Below are 22946 nucleotides of genomic sequence, written 5' to 3' on the forward strand. Positions count from 1 at the left end.
GGAACGTGAACGGACCGGGTCAATACCTAGAGAGCTACGCAGTACTAAGGAATGAGCAGAGAATAGTCAGGAAAAGCCTAGGTCAAATACCAGTAGAGAAACGAAGTACAACAGGAGTCCGCAAAGAATCGTCAGGTGGAAGCCGGGGTCAGGATACCAGGAGAGATGCGCAGTACAGGAGGAGCAGGCAAAGGATCGTCAGGGAACAGGATCAGTTAGTATTCAGTAGTCCAACAAATAGTCAGGAACCTAGAATTGACAGGCAACCTGTGGCCAGCACGCTGCCTGTATTTATAGTGGGGTCCGAGCAACGAGTGATCAGCTCGGCGCTCAAGGCAGACCTAGGAGCAGGGAGCTTCCCAGCTAGAAAAGCCGCCCTGGGAACGAGGCCAAACTGTCACGAGGGTCTCTAGAACCACGCCTGACTCCGTTATACCCGGGGTCAGGAAATCGCAGCGGTTGGCTGCGCGCTCTATGTAAGATAGGGCTGTTTCCTTATGGTAGCTTTCTGGGTTTGCTTTGCAAACCCTTTTGGCTCACTCAGGGATCCGTAGCTCCTTCTCCTCAGCTGTTCCTTGTCCAGCACTCCCAACCTCCTTATATTCCCCTCTCACACTTTTCTGGTTGCCAGATATAGAGCTTCCTGCCTGGACATCTATTCTGACCCTCTGGAGCTGTGTTGCTACGTTCTCTGGTTGTTAGTCCAGAACGCTACCCTCCGGATCCCTGTTGGACCTTTGTGGTCTGCTGTGGTCGCCCACCTGGGTGTATGTGTTTGTCTGTATTGTCTGTCCTCTCCCTGGTGTTTCCCTCTTAGTGTCAGTGGTGCAGACTAGCGATCCCACCGGCCCGTTCACTATCTAGGGGTCATTTTAGGGAAAGCCAGGGTTTAGGCACGTGATCGCCGCACGGGTGAGGAACCCGTCTAGGGACCTCAGGGCAGTCAGGTGCCAGCCGCAAGGTGAGTCAGGGGTCACCACCTTTCCCTCTCCCTTGGGCAGGGCTTTCCCTTTTCCCTCCCTGTGCGTGTCGCCGGTCATTACACAAACACAGATCTTCGCTCCCGAAGCTAAGCAGCAGGTCTGCGGCTGATGGGAGACCGAGTGCACCTTTGGTGCCCCGTGACACCATCCCAGGGTACGACTTGATCCCGGCCTCCACAATGTTCACCCAGTGTGCCGTGAGGGAAATGTAGCGTCCCTGACCGAATGCACTTGTCCGTGTGTCCTTGGTTTAGTGGACCTTCCCAGTAACTGCGTTGGTCAGGGCACGGGACACATGTTGGTGTAAGGCGGGGCCGGCACACCTTGAAAAATAGTGGCAGCTGGGGACTGAGTAACGCGGGTCGGCCGCCGATATCAGGCTGTAGAAGCCCTCAGTGTCCACAAGTCTAAATGGCAACATTTCCAGGGCCAGTAATTTGGAAAGCTGCACATTTAGTGCTATGGCCTGTGGGTGGGTAGCTAGGTATTTGCAATTTGGTTTAAAGGCCTGGGGTAAGGACATTTGGATGCTGCACTGGGACACAGAGGTTGATGTGGTCGCTGATGGTGCTTGCGAAGGTCCAGGTGCAGGGCGGGAGGTATCCGGGCCTGCGCCTTCGACAGGGCATTGGCCAGCACGTAACACAGGGGAAGAGGAGGCAGTGGTGTGACCCGCAGACACAGATTGTGGACCAAGGCATTCGTCCCACTTATTACGGTGCTTGGATGCCATGTGGCGGATCATGCTGGTGGTGGTGACATTGCTAGTGTTCACATCCCGGCTCATTTTGGTACGGCACAGTTTGAAAACTACTAATCTTTTGTCCTCCGCACTTTCTTCAAAAAAGTGCCATACTTCGGAACACCTACCCCTTGGCAAGGGAGATTTCCGCAAGGGGGTGCTCCGTAGAACAGTTGTGGGCTTGTTTGGTGTGGCCCGCCTTCTCCCTTTTGCCACCCCACTGCCTCTTCCAGCCTGTTGCGGTGCAGCATATCCCTCCCCCTCTGTACTGCTGTCCTTGCTCGGCTTTCCACCTTCCCAGGTTGGGTCAGTGACTTCATCGTCCACTACCTCCTCTTCCACTTCCTCACTCTGCTCATCCTCCTGACTTGTTAAACCTAACCACTACCTCAGTGATTGACAACTGTGTCTCATCCTCTTCATCAACCTCTTGAGACAGTAATTGCTGTTAAGTTATTGGCAACTGTGTCTCATCATCATGAACCTCATTAAACAGTAATAGCCATTCCCCATTGTCATCTTCTTGTGACTGTGGATGCTCAAGAGTTTGGGAATCAGGGCACAAGATCTGTCCCTTTTCAAGCGTGCTTGGCGAGAGGGCCAAATCAAGGAACGGCACTGAAAAGTGCTCCTCAGAATATCTGAGTGTGGGATCACTTGTTTGCCCAGACTCTCCATGGTGTGAGGAAGGAGGATCAGGGTGAGGATTGTGTTGAGCAGACTCGGCTACTGAGATTGGACTTGGTGGAAGACAGGGTGGTGCTTAACCGACTGGAAGCATTATCTGCTGCAATCCAACCGACCACCTGGTCGCACTGGTCTGACTTCAAGAGTGGTGTCCAGCGCTGCCCTGCAAACTGGGACATGAAGCTAGGTATCGTGGATGATTGTTTTTCTTGTGCTCTGGCAGCGGGCACAGTTTCACAGTGCCCAGGGCCACGGCCTCTGCGTGCACCATCAGCATCACGGCCACTGCCCCGTCCCTTACTGCTCGCCTTCTTCATATTAAATGTTATATATGATTGTTATATAGCGTAGAATTTGGAAGTGTATACGCAAAAAAATTTAAAAAGGTATTTGGGATGTGTAAACGTCACACAGGAGATATCCCACAGATAATGTCAATGCTGTCACCAGCAGCTAATAATAATTACAGGGAATGTCACAGGTATTTGAGATGAGGAAACGTTATACATGAGAGGTACCACCGGTAATGTCACTGTCCGCAGGGTCTATGAAAAAAGTGCATTGTATGTCACAGATACATTTTTTCAGCGCACACGTTACACTGCAGATGGGGCACTGGTAATGTCACTGTCAGAAGCGGACACCGTCTATTGAAAAAGTACACTGTATGTCACAGATAAATTTTTTCAGTGCACACTTTACACAGGAGATGTGGCGCAGCTAATGTCACTGTCAGAAGCGGACACCGTCTATTGAAAAAGTAGACTGTATGTCACAGATACATTTTTTTCAACACACACTTTACACAAAAGATGTGGCGCAGCTAATGTCACTGTCCGGAGCGGACACCGTCTACGGAAAAAGTACACTGTATGTCACAGATATTTTTTGGATGCACACACTTTACACAGGAGATGTGGCGCAGATAATGTTGCTGTCCGCAGCGGACACCGTCTACGGAAAAAGTACACTGGATGTCACAGATATTTTTTGGATATGCACACTTTACACAGGAGATAAGGCGCAGCTAATGTCACTGCTGCAGCGGACACCGTCTACCGAAAAAAAAGGGCACTGGATGTCAGATATTTTTGGGATGTGCACATTTTACACAGGAGATGTGGCACAGATAATTTCGCTGTCTGCAGCAGCCTAACTATTGCGTGCAGTATGCGCTAAAAATAGATATTGCTGCCACACACAACAGTCCTTAAAAGGACTTTTGGGTCTGTTAAGTTTTAGCAATTTAGCGCAGGTTACGCTAAAAATATACACTGCTCAAAAAAATAAAGGGAACACAAAAATAACACATCCTAGATCTGAGTTAATTAAATATTCTTCTGAAATACTTTGTTCTTTACATAGTTGAATGTGCTGACAACAAAATCACACAAAAATTAAAAATGGAAATCAAATTTTTCAACCCATGGAGGTCTGGATTTGGAGTCACACTCAAAATTAAAGTGGAAAAACACACTACAGGCTGATCCAACTTTGATGTAATGTCCTTAAAACAAGTCAAAATGAGGCTCAGTAGTGTGTGTGGCCTCCACGTGCCTGTATGACCTCCCTACAACGCCTGTGCATGCTCCTGATGAGGTGGCGGACGGTCTCCTGAGGGATCTCCTCCCAGACCTGGACTAAAGCATGTGCCAACTCCTGGACAGTCTGTGGTGCAACGTGACGTTGGTGGGTAGAGCGAGACATGATGTCCCAGATGTGCTCAATTGGATTCAGGTCTGGGGAACGGGCGGGCCAGTCCATAGCATCAATGCCTTCGTCTTGCAGGAACTGCTGACACACTCCAGCCACATGAGGTCTAGCATTGTCTTGCATTAGGAGGAACCAAGGGCCAACCGCACCAGCATATGGTCTCACAAGGGGTCTGAGGATCTCATCTCGGTACCTAATGGCAGTTAGGCTACCTCTGGCGAGCACATGGAGGGCTGTGCGGCCTTCCAAAGAAATGCCACCCCACACCATTACTGACCCAATGCCAAACCGGTCATGCTGGAGGATGTTGCAGGCAGAACGTTCTCCACGGCATCTCCAGACTCTGTCACGTCTGTCACATGTGCTCAGTGTGAACCTGCTTTCATCTGTGAAGAGCACAGGGCGCCAGTGGCGAATTTGCCAATCTTGGTGTTATCCGGCAAATGCCAAACGTCCTGCACGGTGTTGGGCTGTAAGCACAACCCCCACCTGTGGATGTCGGGCCCTCATATCACCTTTATGGTGTCTGTTTCTGACCGTTTGAGCAGACACATGCACATTTGTGGCCTGCTGGAGGTCATTTTGCAGGGCTCTGGCAGTGCTTCTCCTGTTCCTCCTTGCACAAAGACGGAGGTAGCGGTCCTACTGCTGGGTTGTTGCCCTCCTACGGCCTCCTCCACGTCTCCTGATGTACTGGCCTGTCTCCTGGTAGCGCCTCCATGCTCTGGACACTACGCTGACAGACACAGCAAACCTTCTTGCCACAGCTCGCATTGATGTGCCATCCTGGATAAGCTGCACTACCTGAGCCACTTGTGTGGGTTGTAGACTCCGTCTCATGCTACCACTAGAGTGAAAGCACCGCCAGCATTCAAAAGTGACCAGAACATCAGCCAGGAAGCATAGGAACTTAGAAGTGGTCTGTGGTCACCACCTGCAGAACCACTCCTTTATTGGGGGTGTCTTGCTAATTGCCTATAATTTCCACCTGTTGTCTATCCCATTTGCACAACAGCATGTGAAATTGATTGTCACTCAGTGTTGCTTCCTAAGTGGACAGTTTGATTTCACAGAAGTGTGATTGACTTGGAGTTACATTGTGTTGTTTAAGTGTTCCCTTTATTTTTTTGAGCAGTGTATGTTAGCACTATACACTGACCAGAGTAGGGACTTTTTTTTATCATTACCTGTGGTACACGCTAATGCTGGTAGTTTTTTCTGCCCATGGCATATTATATTGGGTCAACCTACCCTTGAACATTGCAGATCCAAATGCCCTCTCCCTTCCCAGTCACCAGGATTAGGCTGGTAACCTTGCGATGCGCTAAACCGGATGTGACACATGCATTCTACCTTCCCAGAAGGGAGAGCGGTGAGGCATGCGTTCCATTCACCGGAAGGACCTTTACCGGCGGTGGTAACACGAGCGCTGTAACAGTATTTAAATTCAGCTATTCCACCCCTATCTCTCTGCATTATCAAGCACTCAATAGGTGATAGGTTGCACAGGGACATTCCACATGTAAGTACCATCTATTCCATATACATCAATGCTCTTTCGGTCAGTATATCATCTGATGGGTTGATACCTTTATTTTATTTTTAGGTAGCATCTTCCGCTTCCACTTGGAACTACATGTGATGTATCTCTTTCTTTTGGTCCCTTGATATGTGTGTTACCAGCCTCATTATAATTATCAGCATACATCTGGTGTTTATTCAAACATTCTTTGTGGGCCTTATCTAACCTGTAACACCCCCTGATGAACCTATCTGGAGGAAACGCGTCGGGGTGACGTTAATACAAGGTCTAACCGTCTAGGGGCTCCCAGGGTTTATGAGGACAGGCACAAGCATGGGAGACCCCACCACTAGGGGACGTCTCCGTGCAGAGGGTAGACTAGGGTTTATACAGGGAAAGTTTTCCCCCAAACCCCCCCTCCTTTTTTTCTTATAAGTACATTGCCCCTCAATAACCTGGGTCCTGCTATGCAGTATATATCTTGAGATATCGATTATTACCTGTGACGATTTGCCTACTTTACCATTAGGTTTTCCTAACCATTGGGCCCTCTTGGTGACCTTCATCTGTGGGCATCTTGATTGAAGATCTCGACTTAAATCCTGTGCGTGGTTTACGTATGACATCACCACACCGGCCTGCGTGACAACGTAATCTTGAGCGGCGCGTGATTTTGCGCCATATCTTCAAGCAAGACGGCGTCAGCTGGCCCATAGCAAGCAAATAATTGCGGTAAGTGTGTTTTAGTCTTATTTTATGTAAATTTTTCACTGCCTTTTTTACTCTCAGATGATGCGATCATGTATGCAAAAAACTAAAAGTTTGAACTGTGAGGAGATGCCGTGACACAGATTTCGGTCTAGTATTCCATGTGTTTTCACTGGACTATTTACTGGATTCACTGGAATTTAAAACATTGCCCTCTGTATTGTAAAACACTTGTTGTACATGTGTATTGCTATTTTCCCAAACAAAAAAAACTAAAAGAGAGAGATTTCAAACACTATATATCCTCTGGAAGGTAAAACACGCGTTGTACAGTTGTATTGAGCTTATTCCCCCTCACACCAACACTTGAGAAAAAAAATAAGCTGTATTTCTGTTCAAGTGGGAAAAAAAGAAATGTTCTTGCAGGTACACATAGCTGATTTAAGCAGCAGCTACAGCTGTGCTAGGAGGTACACTCAGCCTCAGCTCTTCATTTTTCACTCCCTGGATAAAAGCTTTCCTTGCCTTTCCCTATTCTACACAATCATTCTTCTTTCTAGCCTTTCCGTAAACTGTCCCTGACACTAGAATACAAGGGCGGACTGGAAACTTAAAGTGGCCCTGGAATAAACCTAAGAGAGGCTCCATGCTGTAGGCGGGTCCAAATTGACAAAAGGCGGAGCAACACAAGTAGGCGAGTACAAAACAAATTGATTGAAACATCAATACTGAAATGCAGCAGAAAATACCACCCCAGCAGAACCAAATACCGCAGTGTAGCACAAAATACTGTCGCCCCCGCTTCAGTATTCAACTTGATCACTGTCCGGAGGTCGGTGATACAGCTGAATTCAGCAGGTACCTGTGGCCTCCAGCCAGCTTCATAAGTACCTGATGCCTGTACCATACAAACTGATTCTCTCATCTCTACTAGATGCTTTGCTCTCACAAGCAGGGGGCATCTCCCTTTTGTTGAATCTGCCAGTACGGTGTGCACTGACCTTACTTACAAGAGATCACAGAGAAAAGCGAGAGGCTCCGCTGAATACAGAAGCAGTGTAGAAGCAGTTCATTTATCAGGCTCAGGAGCTCAACTAGTTCTGACCCATTTCCTGCTAACAATCTTCTGCATCTCTGGTACCAGAGACAGATCTAGCCTAACAAGAGGTAGCGGCTTGCAAGTTAGGTGGAAGTGAGACCCCTAGTAGCCATTACTTTACAGCATTTTTTTAGATGGATGCAGGCATATTTTTTAATAAAATTTAAATGGATTGGGATGGCTCTCCCTCCGACTGACAAGGAATGGGTGCTCCCTCTAAAAAGATACACCCCAATCTTTAAAGGAAGACAATTGAAAACATTAAATAGAGGGGCACACCTGCATCCAGATTACACAGAACGCTAGCCAATAATATTACTAGATATTTTTTGATACATAAAATTCAATTAACGGTACCTCTATAAAATAACAATAAAATGACATAAAATAACACTGTATATATACGTTGATAATTGCTAAAATGAATGCAACCAAACTGGGAGTTCAAATAAGTGCACGATTGTGTTTGCCCACGGTCTATTATGTTACTGTTAGGCCGTGGCAAATAAGCTGTTTTGTCAGATCTCAGGTTTAAATGCACCTATGGAGTGCGTGACTCCTCTTTATATCGGCAGTTTTTTGCAGCGACTTTTCGATGTGAAAAAGTTCCAGTGTAGCCAATATTTTACAAATGAGGATAATCTCCTCTCAATTTGTTAGATATATATTCTCGCAGCTATAGCGTATACATCTACTAATACACCGCGATTTGTTCCAGCTATATTACTCACTGTTTGAAGCGGTAAGGTTTCAGAGTTTTCGTGCCTGGCGTGGCGTCCCACGTGTTGCGGCACCGAAGGTTTTACCTTCAATCAACTCTTGAGGTGAGTAAAAAGGCTTTGAAGATTAGGAACAGTCTGCTAGACGCCGGGGTCTTTGGATAATAGACCTTCTTTGGTGATCGGCGTTACTTCGTGTCTATTCGTTCTAGACGCGGCGGGGCTCCTTCCTATGAAACATTCGGGAGCACTCCAAAAAATTCGCAGATGATCCGCAGGTTGTATGCTGTGTTTTTTTCTTCTTTTTTTGAGACTTGTATACACAGATCTAGCCTAACAAGAGGTAGCGGCTTGCAAGTTAGGTGGAAGTGAGACCCCTAGTAGCCATTACTTTACAGCTTTTTTTAGATGGATGCAGGCATATTTTTAAATAAAAGGTTTTCAAAATTGGCTACTTACACCATTCTCTATTAAATTAAATTGTGCGAAAGTACAGTGACTGTTTAAAAGAGCTGTGCATAAACGAATGCTCACAAACCTCAATGAACTGAAGCAAGGTTAAAAAGAAGAGTGGTATAAGATGGCATTGTAGAGCGAAAACAAGTGGACTGATTAAGTCTCACTCTGAAGCTATAACTGACAAGCGCAAAACCACGACCAAGATAGTAGTAAACTATAGGACCTTTATTCGATATTTCACATGGACAATGCATTTCAGTACTCAGGACCCCTTTTGGAGTCTAGAACGGTTAAAACAGATAAACAAAAAATGCATATTCTTTTATACGCAAAAAACCTTCACCTTATTTGAAGGTGCTAAAGATGCAAAATAATTATTTTATATATGAACATTGACAAATCGCTGATGAGCATAAAAAAAAGATAAAAAAGGTATAGCATGGTATATACACTCATCTAAAGAATTATTAGGAACACCATACTAATACGGTGTTGGACCCCCTTTTGCCTTCAGAACTGCCTTAATTCTACGTGGCATTGATTCAACAAGGTGCTGATAGCATTCTTTAGAAATGTTGGCCCATATTGATAGGATAGCATCTTGCAGTTGATGGAGATTTGAGGGATGCACATCCAGGGCACGAAGCTCCCGTTCCACCACATCCCAAAGATGCTCTATTGGGTTGAGATCTGGTGACTGTGGGGGCCATTTTAGTACAGTGAACTCATTGTCATGTTCAAGAAACCAATTTGAAATTATTCGAGCTTTGTGACATGGTGCATTATCCTGCTGGAATTAGCCATCAGAGGATGGATACATGTTCTCATTCTGTTTACGCCAAATTCGGACTCTACCATTTGAATGTCTCAACAGAAATCAAGACTCATCAGACCAAGCAACATTTTTCAAGTCTTCAACAGTCCAATTTTGGTGAGCTCGTGCAAATTGTAGCCTCTTTTTCCTATTTGTAGTGGAGATGAGTGGTACCCGGTGGGGTCGTCTGCTGTTGTAGCCCATCTGCCTCAAGGTTGTGCGTGTTGTGGCTTCACAAATGCTTTGCTGCATACCTCGGTTGTAACGAGTGGTTATTTCAGTCAACGTTGCTCTTCTATCAGCTTGAATCATTCTCCTCTGACCTCTAGCATCCACAAGGCATTTTTGCCCACAGGACTGCTGCATACTGGATGTTTTTCACTTTTCACACCATTCTTTGTAAACCCTAGAAATGGTTGTGCGTGAAAATCCCAGTAACTGAGCAGATTGTGAAATACTCAGACCGGCCCGTCTGGCACCAACATCCATGCCACGCTCAAAATTGCTTAAATCACCTTTCTTTCCCATTCTGACATTCAGTTTGGAGTTCAGGAGATTGTCTTGACCGGGACCACACTACTAAATGCATTGAAGCAACTGCCATGTGATTGGTTGACTAGATAATTGCATTAATGAGAAATAGAACAGGTGTTCCTAATAATTCTTTAGGTGAGTGTAGGTTTCAGTAATGAATAATATATAATTAAGGGATCAATTCATGGCTCATAGGTAAAATGAACATGTCACGAACTTACCTGTCTGGGCTCCAGCTGCAAGATCTCCAGCTACTGCGCCAAGAGAGACATGCTGCTAAGCCATGCCCCCTGGTGACACAACAACATCATTAGCAACAGGATGCAGTGCTCTTTCTCCCCACAGCGGGCATGTGCTGAAGGAGACTAGCAGTCGGCTGATTGCTCAGCTGATCTATTCATATGTGCTAGTATTTCTGACTAATGGAGTGCCGAGTCATGACCTATTAGGTTCTGATCTTGGGACTCGGTGCTCTATTTAAACCCCTTCCGGGCCTTATACCAGTGCCAGTGATAGTCATTGACTCCCTAGCTGTGCTCCTGGTTCGCGTTCTGTGTGCGTTTGGATTGCTTCTATTATTGACCTTGGCTTGCCTTGATCACTCTCTGTCTCATGTTTTGGTACTGTGCTTATCATGTGGTTCTGATTTCGGCTTGGCTATTTGACTACCCCCATCTTTCTTTTTGTTACTGTATTGTCCGCTCGGTTCCGACCCATTCTCTGTGTTGTTTTGTCTCTGTGTGTGTATGTCTTGTACTTTAGCAGAGTAAGGAATGTCGACCAGTTGCGGATTTGCCACCTAGGGCTCACTGTCTGCATATTCCTGCCTACTGTGGTAACAGAATATATTTTTTAAAAAATTATATTTATATGGAAAAAAAGAATAGTGAACATAAATGGTTAAAAATTCCATATATATCCTAATATAAAATATAATATAGTTCATCTATATATACACGCTATATTTCAATATGCAGGAAGGTGTGCCTACAAATAGGCATCTGTGTGGAACCTTTACCCCTATGAACGTGGAGAGTACTGTAACCATAAAGGATTCAAAAGTAGGTTGCATAGTTGGACCCACATGTGGGCTACAAAGTGGACAACTGAAATCCAATAAATATGAAAATACAGTATATGTAATTGTAAATATAAATATGTAAGGGCCAGTTCACACAGATTTTGAAAAACATGCTTAAAATAAAATCAGTATGGAATCTGCGTTCTTCTTACTCGTTTTTTTTTTTTAACCAATGGGTGTTCACTTCAGTACAAAGCTCCATTTTCAGCTTTCGGTTTTTGACACAGATCTGCGCCAAAAAAAGGCATAGACATACATGGAGCTTTTTTATGCTTTTTTTATGCTTCCCATTCATTTAAATTGGAGATTCAGCGCCGAACTCTGTGTGAACTGGCACTTAGAGTTTAAATATTAGAATATAAAATACATTAGTACTAATAATGTCAATGTAAAAAAAAAAAAAGTGATGCCCTGATGAAAAGGAAGGAGGAGTGGCTGAAAGAGCCTATGTAGAGCCCCGCAGTATTATGTTATAGTCTTATATGAAACTAAGTATTGAAATATGAGATGTTAGGCAGAGTTAGCAGGTCCAAAAATCAACTTGAGCGATAATACAACCTACAACACCAATCACAGGATTTTGAGAGATATACTAACCAAACACTGGAAGATTCTACTAAATGACCCATTCCTGAAGGACCATATTCCACCTTTCACCTGTGATCGCCTTCAGGAGATCACAGACTATTCTAGCTCCAAGTAAGCTATGCAAGAAACAGATAAATAAAACCAACACCATATCCTTGTTTCCAGAAGTGTTTAAATGTGGCCACCGGAGGTGCAAATGCTGTTTCCTCAAGAACAAACAATTTAGAGGTAACATCATGGAGGAAACATGCCGAATCAGATCCTTCCCAAATCATTCCTCCACATATGTCATTTATTTGAATGAATGCGAATGTGGACTTCAGTATCATGGTTGTACCACCCAGAGCCTCCTCGAATGAATGAAAAGAATAAACAAACATCGGTGGAACATCATGCGCGGTTTCATGAAACACAGCATATCCAGACATTTTTCATCAGTTCTTGACAAAAATCCTTCTAAGCTTACAATAATATCTATAAAAAGGATTTCTGAATAGTGTCCAAATCCCTTTCAAGTTCTGAGAAATGTTCAAATTACAATCCCCAGAACCGAATGGTCTGAATAAAAGTTTGGAACGCAATTGCTTCTCATTACTACCACCACCACCTCTCCCCCCTAGAGTTAGATTAGTCAGATCAGTTACATTAGTCAGATCCCCTATCTCAACCCATTTTCACCATTGGCTCCCATCGGCTTGCCATCAGTACCTTATAATACCCCATTATACAGCCCCTCCATCTTACCTGGCATCTTCCACTTGGCCCCTCGAACCTACATCTCTTCCCACATCATCTTGTTCACTATTCCTAATACTCTCATGGTCATCTAATTATTTCCCCCTCATTATATCTGTTCCATTATTTTAGCATCTGTATATACATATATCATTTACATATATTATACACCCTCACAGCCTTTCCCTCTATCATCATTAGTAATTAATGTTTCCTATTAGTGTTGAGCGAAAGAAAGTTGACTAAGTGGAATTCAATCCAAATTTCAGGAAAAATTAGATTTGTCACAAATCCGAATTTCCTGTCGATTTGTGGTAACGAATCAGATTTTTTCTAAAATGGCTGCTGCACATGTTACAAAGTAAAAGTAGAAAGCGTGGGAAAGAGGGATCACCCATAATGCTGTGCAGCCAGCCAATCAGCAGATAGCCCCTGAGATGTCACAGCCCTATGAAAACCTTCGTCCTGCCCGGTCTCCTCCATTTTACTATGTGCAGGGATAGATGTGACATGTGCTAGGGACAGTGATTAGGAAAGACATTATTACAAAATATTTGCAAAATATTACTTTTGAACAGTTCAGGAACAGTGCAGAGACAGTGCAGGGATATAATAGGGAGACTTTATCCACACTATAGGGAAGAGAGCAGGGGACAATAGAAAAGTGTAAAGTTTGGCTTAAGCTATTCTATTACACTTTGCTGCGCTAATTGGGGTTAAAAAGCATGCTAATACTACTTATTTTAAGTTGTTCACATTCTTTTATACATAAGTAATTCCATTAATCATTGATTCTGTACTTGGGGTGAAATTCCGGCCTGATACTACTGATTTTGGGGTCACATTTTTTTGGTGTTGTTCTTATGACAGATGAGAAGAAAGGCAAAATAAACAGTGACGTGAACACAAACTTACTGCTGACACCCTCCCCACTCTGCCATGGGGCCACTACTTGTATAAGCATGTAACAGAACAGGTTCTCTAGCAATCTATGTGAAATCAGCAGACGGTGTAAAAGGAGTGCACTCTTTTACTCTATAGTACAATCTTGGGCCAGTGCACGGTCAAGTCCTTTATGCCTGACGCTAACATTGACCTGTAAGGCCGAGTTCACACTGAAGTTATTAGGCCAGTTTTTGACCCGTAACTGACCAAATAAATGAAATGTGAACTGATTCTAAGAGTGACACCTGTCAACTGCCTGTCATACTGACGCACAGTAACTGTTTCACTACCACAGCGGACTAGCTATGCATGTTTCTGCAATACACAGTCGTGTACACTGAGATACATGTTCCCTGCAGCTGGGAAATAGCTTATTTTTAATGTGCTTCGTCATGAATGAATTCAGACCAAATCAAATGTTTTGGAAAAATTCGGTGAAACATCCAAATCGATACTTTGCTTATCTCTATTTTCTATCATTCATCTGCAATACCATCCATATACCATTCATTCAGTTCCATTACTTCCCTTATCCATGTATTCAAAGAGAATATGATTACATCTATGTCGAACACCCTGTCATCTCTATCCTACATGCCCTTCCGAAAGTGCATAAACAGACCTTACCCCCACCTCTCAGTCCCATTGTATCGGGCATAGGGTCGTATTCTGAGCGCCTATGCCAATGGGTGGACTTATTATTACAACCACTAATCCCCCTCATTCCAGGTTTTTTGAGAGATACTAAATCAGTCCTACAAGCAGTAAATGAGTTGGAATGGTCTGCACAATATTCATGGGTAACAGCGGATGTTATTGCATTATATCCCAGCATTCCACACAGTTTAGTCACAACCTCTTTATTATGGTTTTTGGAAAATTTTGGGAATCTTACCGATTTATTGATAGAATATGTGGTGGCTGTGGTGGACTTCCTTCTGGGGTGAATTTTTTTTAGGTTTGATGAGATGTTTTTTCTTCAAACATCGGGGGTGTCGATGGGGGCTAAGTTCTCTCCCTCCATAGCCAACATATTTATGGCATGGTGGGAGACAAACTTCCTCTACATCGACACCAACCCATTTGCAGGCAGCATTAGGTGGTATGGCCGTTATATCGACGACCTGATCTTTATTTGGTCCGGCGATGCGGCAGCCATACCACCTTTTGCCCACTATCTAAACACACGTGTGAACTGTATCCAATTTACTGTTCAACACAATACTTCCAACACAGTGTTCCTGGATCTCCGCCTCAGGGGGGACTCCTCCACAGCCTCCATATATACAAGTACATATAGGAAGCCCACAGCAGGTAACACATTATTACATGCCTTGTCATGTCATCCCATCCATACAGTTAGAAATATACCCAAAGGGGAATTCATTAGAGCTAGAAGAAATTGCAGCCAAAAAGCAACTTATGAAATTGAGGCTCAGGACATTATCAGTAGATTGTCTTGTAGAGCATATTCTAAACAGATGATGACAAAGCATAACAGAGAGGTTATGGACATGAACAGGGACACACTGATTTCAGCTCGCCCTAAAAATACTAATGTAAAAGGAATGGAGACAAATTGTGATATAAACTACATAAAGAAGAATGTCTTCGTTACACAATTTAGTAGCGAGTACACACAGATCTGTAACATTATCAGAAAACATTTTCCAGTGTTATCATGTGATAAAAATTGAATGGCAGTAGAACAAAATGGTGTAAAATGTGCAGCACGAAAAGCACCCACTATAGCCAACACAGTCAGCCCGAGTCTTTTCCAAAAAATAAAAGTCTTTGACATCGCAGAGTACGTGGTTATCAACAAAAGGTAATTACAAATGTGGGCACTCTGTTTGTACCTGCTGCAAGTATATGAAAATTTCCAGTTCATTTGAATCTTGTGTTAATGGCCAGAGTTTTATAATGAAATCTTGTTTAAATTGCAATACAACTCATGCCATATATTTGATCACCTGTACCAAGTGTATGTTGCAATATGTAGGCTGTATGACAAACGCTATAAAAACACGGATAAGAAAACACATTTCAGATGAACCACACCATGAAAGCCGCAACATTTCAGCAGCAAGTCTTCATTTCGCGATAGTCCATGGTGGTGATACCTCTGACATGTCTGTACAAGGTATTGAAAGGGTTAATAAACCAGTAAGAGGAGGTGACCGCAAAAGAAAACTTCTAAATAGAGAATCCTATAGGATTTTCAAGTTAGAAAGTCGCCAACCCTGAAGGGTTAAACAAAAGATTAGACCTAATCCTACAACACTAATACTTATTTTCCCATGTCTTCAAGTCACTTATGAACATACATATATTTTTTTAAGCTTGTTTTACTATTACACACCTTTGCAGGAGGGAGGAGCCACATGACCCTTTGATTGGCCCAGGTGTGGCATTTTCCTCCTATAAAGGTGAGGATTCAGTGTATCTGGAGCAGTCATGAGTAAGGGCTAAAATTGGTTTTCTGCCCGAAACGCGTAGACCTATGCAACCTGTATCTGGATGTTTTTAATATTTGATATTTGATATTGAATAAAGTGCTTTTGGAATTCCATGAAGAAAGGCTGGACAAATCCTAATGTATTACTTTATTTGTTTAATCAACAATCCCACATTCCCACCATTAGGTCGTTTTAACCACAGTACTTCACCCATTTTCATCATTATCAAGTAGCCTGTTTTCAGTTCATATTCATCTAGACAAAACTTCATTGAACCTCAGCTTTCTGTCACCTCCGCAATCTCCAGAGTGCTCACAGTGCTCCTGGAGTGCCACATTTTTTCACTCTCCTCCATCTTCTTCACATTCATTAAATTGGCGCCACATCCTGGCACGCGTCTCTGCACTCACTGCACGTGTCTACTGTCAGCCTCGCTCCAGCAGCGAGCAGCAAGTACCCGAACTCAGCTGCCAGCTGTGAGGTATTATGACTGGCTGACATTATCATCTCAAGTTGATTTTTGGACCCACCAGCCCTGCCTAACACCTCATATTACAATACTTGGTTCTACATAGGCTCCATCAGCCTCTCCTCTTTCATTTTCAAACAAGGCATCACTTTTATTTATTCATACATTGACTTTACAGGGAGTGCAGAATTATTAGGCAAGTTGTATTTTTGAGGATTAATTTTATTATTGAACAACAACCATGTTCTCAATGAACCCAAAAAACTCATTAATATCAAAGCTGAATATTTTTGGAAGTAGTTTTTAGTTTGTTTTTAGTTTTAGCTATTTTAGGGGGATATGTGTGTGTGCAGGTGACTATTACTGTGCATAATTATTAGGCAACTTAACAAAAAACAAATATATACCCATTTCAATTATTTATTTTTACCAGTGAAACCAATATAACATCTCAACATTCACAAATATACATTTCTGACATTCAAAAACAAAACAAAAACAAATCAGTGACCAATATAGCCACCTTTCTTTGCAAGGACACTCAAAAGCCTGCCATCCATGGATTCTGTCAGTGTTTTGATCTGTTCACCATCAACATTGCGTGCAGCAGCAACCACAGCCTCCCAGACACTGTTCAGAGAGGTGTACTGTTTTCCCTCCTTGTAAATCTCACATTTGATGATGGACCACAGGTTCTCAATGGGGTTCAGATCAGGTGAACAAGGAGGCCATGTCATTAGATTTTCTTCTTTTATACCCTTTCTTGCCAGCCACGCTGTGGAGTACTTGGACTCGTGTGATGGAGCATTGCCCTGCATGAAAATCATGTTTTTCTTGAAGGATGCAGACTTCTTCCTGTACCACTGCTTGAAGAAGGTGTCTTCCAGAAACTGGCAGTGGGACTGGGAGTTGAGCTTGACTCCATCCTCAACCCGAAAAGGCCCCACAAGCTCATCTTTGATGATACCAGCCCAAACCAGTACTCCACCTCCACCTTGCTGGCATCTGAGTCGGACTGGAGCTCTCTGCCCTTTACTAATCCAGCCACTGGCCCATCCATATGGCCCATCAAGACTCACTCTCATTTCATCAGTCCATAAAACCTTAGAAAAATCAGTCTTGAGATATTTCTTGGCCAAGTCTTGACGTTTCAGCTTGTGTGTCTTGTTCAGTGGTGGTCGTCTTTCAGCCTTTCTTACCTTGGCCATGTCTCTGAGTATTGCACACCTTGTGCTTTTGGGCACTCCAGTGATGTTGCAGCTCTGAAATATGGCCAAACTGGTGGCAAGTGGCATCTTGGCAGCTGCACGCTTGACTTTTCTCAGTTCATGGGCAGTTATTTTGCGCCTTGGTTTTTCCACACGCTTCTTGCGACCCTGTTGACTATTTTGAATGAAACGCTTGATTGTTCGATGATCACGCAATTTTAAGAGTGCTGCATCACTCTGCAAGATATCTCACTATTTTTGACTTTTCTGAGCCTGTCAAGTCCTTCTTTTGACCCATTTTGCCAAATGAAAGGAAGTTGCCTAATAATTATGCACACCTAATATAGGGTGTTGATGTCATTAGACCACACCCCTTCTCATTACAGAGATGCACATCACCTAATATGCTTAATTGGTAGTAGGCTTTCGAGCCTATACAGCTTGGAGTAAGACAACATGCATAAAGAGGATGATGTGGTCAAAATACTCATTTGCCTAATAATTCTGCACGCAGTGTATACTTACCAATGTATTTTATTTTCTAATATTTATATTTTTACATATTTACATATATTTATTTTCACATTTATTCGATTTTATTGTCTACTTTGCAACCCACATATGGCTCCAACTATGCAAAAATAGTGAATCATTTACGGTTACACTACTCTCAATGTACGTAGGAGTAAAGGTTCCACACAGAAGCCTATTTGTGGACACAACTTTCTGCATATTGACATTATTTTATAATGGTATTTTTTATGTCATTTTAACCAGTTATGTTCACTATTCTTTTTGTCCATATATTTAACAGTTTTTATATATGTTCATTTTACCTACAAGCCATGAATTGATGCCTTACATACATTGTAACTTATTTACCCTATTAGCGCCTTCTTTTCTTTGGCCACTATCTTGATATAGAACGATATTGAGGAATGGGGTGAAATTTATAGATTAAAAAATTCAGGCTTTTTTACATGATATCTTTTTAACATTAATATTTTTACCAAACAGTGGTTGATGTGGAACACTAGGTACAAATACTGGTTGGGAAAGGTGCACAAACGGCAAAGAGCCATCTGACCACTATCATACTAAATATCAGGACTGAACATTGTGATACCACAGCATGAGCACTTTAGTTTCTTAGTTCTGATTGCAATAAGAAACCGGATAGGATCATAAGAAAGGAGGATGTTAGAAATAGTTATGATGTTTTGCATATTTTTATCTATAGTGTTCCTTATAGCTTGAATAATTAACTGAATTACTGTACAGTAAGCCTTGATAGTGCTTGCCTCATGTAAAATCTACTTACAGCTTCAACCTGATATGTTAACACTTTAAAAATATCCCGTTCCACATGGGCTTTATGCAAGTTCACATCTGTCTCTTGAGTGCTCCTTTGAGTCATCATGGAATAAAATTTTTCCAAATTCTAGAAGAAACATAATAAGCAGGCAAAAGTTGAGTTATAGTTCTTTCATTATAGGAAGCAAACAGTATTTAGAAATATTTTCCTTACATTTAGGGCAATTTCAAGAAATTCAGTTCCAGTTTCAGGTGTCCCAGCATCTATCCAGCCTTTTCCAGTCTTCATAGCCATCTATGTCAATGATATAAAGCTTGCTTTTATTTGAATTGAATGTTTAAAATAGAAATTAGTTTAAGGTTACCTTACTGCAAAATAGAGATGAGCGAATTTCTCAAAAATTTCAGTCGGGCGGTTCGACGAATTTAACGAAAAAATTTGGTTCAATCCAAATTTATTTGGGGCGAATTGCATAAAAAAACAGCTATATCCTGGCTGCAGAGAGCCTTTATAGTGGTATAGAACACTGTGCCTTGTAGTGACATGCATAGGTAGTCTGCTGTGATAGTGAAACAATACTGTGAGTCAGTATGACATGTAGATGACAGGCGTCGCTTTTAGAATCACTGCACACTTCACTTATTTGGGCATGCCGGCTCCATACACACGCTTATGGGATATAGCCTGATGTAGGGCACAATATGTAAAGCCCGAAACGTTGCTTTTCAAAATGATGTAAAGTCCGGTTGAATAAAACACCAATTGCATTGAAAATCTCTTGTGGTGTGCTGTCTGAAACTCTGATTAACCATTTGAAGAATTCCTGAGGTGGAGTCAGGGATAATAAGTGACGAGCACCCATTCATTTGCCAGTTATCTGCCAAGTGCTGTGATCCATTGTGAATTAACGTCTCTCACTTATTTGGCCAATTATGGGGCCAAAACTGACCAAATAACTCAAGTGTGAACTCAGCCTTACAGGTTAATGTTAGCGTCAAGAACAAGCGTACTCCTTTTACACCGTCGTCAGCTGATTCCATATAGATATCTACAAAATCTGTTCTATTAAACGCTTATACAAGTAGAGCTATCCCAACAGAGTGGAGTGGGTGTCAGCAGTAAGTTTGTGCTGACGTCACTGATGATTTTGCCCTTCCTCTGATCGGTCAGAACAATAACCCCCAAAAAGCGGATCCTATCTGTGGAGCATCTGACTTCACTCGGTCAGCATTTGGTCAGTAATCCATCAGTATTGCTAAAGCCAAAAAAAACAGGAGTGGATCCAAAACAGAAATGACACGTGAATGGAATATTTGCAAGTCTTCTGTGTTTTGTACCCACTCCTGCTTTTGGCTACCAAATCATAAGCCAATTCTGATGCAAAATAGCGACCATGTAATGCAGGCTTTACAGCTGTTACATAGACAGGATCCGTTGTGCGTCTCATTTTTCCTTCCTTCTGACAGATCAGAAGAAGGGTCAAATAAATGATGATGTCAGCAAGGGCAAAAGGCAAAATAATAGCCCATTCATGAAGTGGGGAGGGTGGGAACAGCATGAGAAGTCCACAGAGTGGCCCTATGACATAGTAGTGAGGTGGAAGCAGCATGAGGAGAACAAAAAGTGGCCCAATGACAGAGTCTGGAGGTGGCAGCAGCATCAGGAGGCCACAGTGTCACAATGATAGTGTGAAAGTCACAGCAGCATCAGGAGGCCACAGAGTAGCACAATAACAGTCTGGAGGTGGCAGCAGCAGCATCAGGTGGCTATAGAGTGGCACAATGACAGTGTGAAGGTGGCAGCAACATCAGGAGGCCACAGAGTGGCACAATGACAGAGTGTGGAGGTGGCGGCAGCATCAAGAGGCCACAGAGTGTGGAGGTGGCAGCAACATCAGGAGGAGGCTGCAGGGTGGCACAATGACAGAGTATGAAGGCGGCGGCAGCATCATCAGGAGGCCATAGGATGGCACAATGACAGTGTGGAGGTGGCCGCAGCATCAGGAAGCCACAGAGTGGCAAGGTGACATAGTGTTGAGGTAGCAGCAGCATCAGGAGACCACAGAGTGGCAAGGTGACATAGTGTGGAGGTGGCAGCAGCATCAGGAGTAGGCCACAGAGTGGCACAATGACAGTGTGGAGGTGGCAGAAGCATCAGGAGGCCATCCACAGAGTAGCACAATGACAGTGTGGAGGTGGCAGCAGCAGCATCAGGAGGCCACAGAGTGTCACAATGAGAGTGTGGAGTTGGCAGCATAATCATCAGGAGGCCACAGAGTGGCACAATGACAGAGCATGGAGGTGGCAGAAGCAGCATCAGAAGGAGGCCACAGGGTGGCACAATGACAGTGTGGAGGTGGCAGCAGCATCAGGAGGCCACAGAGTGGCAAGGTGAAATAGTGTTGAGGTAGCAGCAGCATCAGGAGACCACAGAGTGGCAAGGTGACATAGTGTGGAGGTGGCAGCAGCATCAGGAGACCACAGAGTGGCAAAGTGACATAGTGTGGAGGTGGCATCAGGAGACCACAGAGTGGCAAGGTGACAAAGTGGGGAGGTAGGTGGCAATACCAGTACCAGCTGAAGATGGTGGGTGAAAGGAGCACTTGGCATCAGATGTATGGCATCAGACGGGTGGCAGCATCAGAATAGTAGCTGAGGCAGGCAGCCAGAAGAAACCGGTCTCTTTTGTCAAAGTGTTGGTGTGGAACCATGGATGATCTAGTCTGATGCATCAGGCATTGGCGAGTGGAAATCCTGGCTGATCCACGCCTGATTCATCTTGACAAAGGTCAGTCTCTCCACATTTTGGGTGGACAGGTGTGTTCTTCTTATGGTGAGTACAATAAAGGAATTCAAGAGGGGCCTGGACGTATTTCTGGAGCTTAATAATATTACAGGCTATAGCTACTAGAGAGGGGTCGTTGATCCAGGGAGTTATTCTGATTGCATGATTGGAGTCGGGAAGGAATTTTTTATTCCCCTAAAGTGGAGAAAATTGGCTTCTACCTCACAGGGTTTTTTGCCTTCCTCTGGATCAACTTGCAGGATAACAGGCCGAACTGGATGGACAAATGTCTTTTTTCGGCCTTATGTACTATGTTACTATGTAACTATGGCCCCCACCGCACTAAACACCCACTCTGATGCCACACTACTGGCCTGGCAGGACAGCTTTTTCAGGGCAAACTCTGCCAGTTGCAGCCACAAATCCAGTTTGGCTGCCCAGTAGTCTAGCTGATCTTCAATGTGGGGTGGCAGGGTGCTGTCCAAGTATACCACCACCTGCTGGTTCAGGTCCTGCTCCAGGTCTAGCTGCTGCTGCTGGTGAGTAGTTTCTTCACTAGGCGGTTGAAGAAAGCTGATCATCAGCAACTCTAGACTGGAGGCTGAGGACACGGTGGAGGATGAGGAGGCAGAGGTGGACATTGTTGCAGGATCAACGGCATGAGAACATGGAGGCAGAAGCGATGGCACCTGACCAAGTTGCTGGTGTGGCTGTGCAGGAACCACATTCAGTGAGCCGTAAAGGACATGTATTGTCCCTGACCGTAGTTACAGCTCCACAGGTCCACATGCACTTTGGCAGACACCGACAGGCTCAAGGACTGGCCCACCTTCTACATACGTGTGCAGGGCTGGTACTACCTTTTTGGCAAAGAAATGACGGCATGGGACTCTCCACCTCGGCTCGGCACAAGCCATCAGTTCTCTGAAAGGTGCAGAGTCCACCACACTTGGAAAGGGAGGGACTGCAGCACCAGCAACTTGGCCAGGAGCACATTCAGCTTCTGCTCCGTTGGATCAGTGCACGCATACTGTTGTCTGTTAGCAATCGCTTCGGTGATCGATTGCTGACGGAATGACTGACGAGGAGTAGGAGGCGGAGCAGGCGCATCAGGATCAGCAGATGATGGGAAGGACAGACAGCTTCCTTCAGTTTAGGTGGTGGAGCCTTGACTGCCTAAAATCAGGCGTGCCACTGGGTGATGCAGTGGTTGCTGCGGCAGGCTGGACCACCACATCGGAGCCACGGTTCTCTCAAGCCACTTTATGGTGACGCTGCATATGTTGACGCAGGGCCGTGGTGCCAACATTGGCACCCTGGGCACACTTCACCTTCTGCCCACGGATTCTACAAAGGGCCATGTTCACTTCCTCCGGTGGCTT

The 22946-nt window shown here is 44.0% G+C and overlaps 1 protein-coding gene across 1 annotated transcript in view; it reads right to left on the bottom strand.

The window, feature by feature from the left end:
• The window catches only part of TEX11 (testis expressed 11), a 1801876-nt gene that overhangs the window by 1516858 nt on the left and 262072 nt on the right, over window positions 1-22946 (bottom strand). Inside the window, exons 4-5 of the mRNA XM_040406306.1 lie at window positions 18994-19074; window positions 18787-18906 (exon numbers count right to left, since the gene is read on the bottom strand). Of these exons, the coding sequence (XP_040262240.1) occupies window positions 18787-18906; window positions 18994-19074 (201 nt within the window). The remainder of the gene's footprint in view (window positions 1-18786; window positions 18907-18993; window positions 19075-22946) is intronic.

This window comes from Bufo bufo, chromosome 8 (assembly GCF_905171765.1).
Source record: "Bufo bufo chromosome 8, aBufBuf1.1, whole genome shotgun sequence".
NCBI lineage: Eukaryota > Metazoa > Chordata > Amphibia > Anura > Bufonidae > Bufo > Bufo bufo.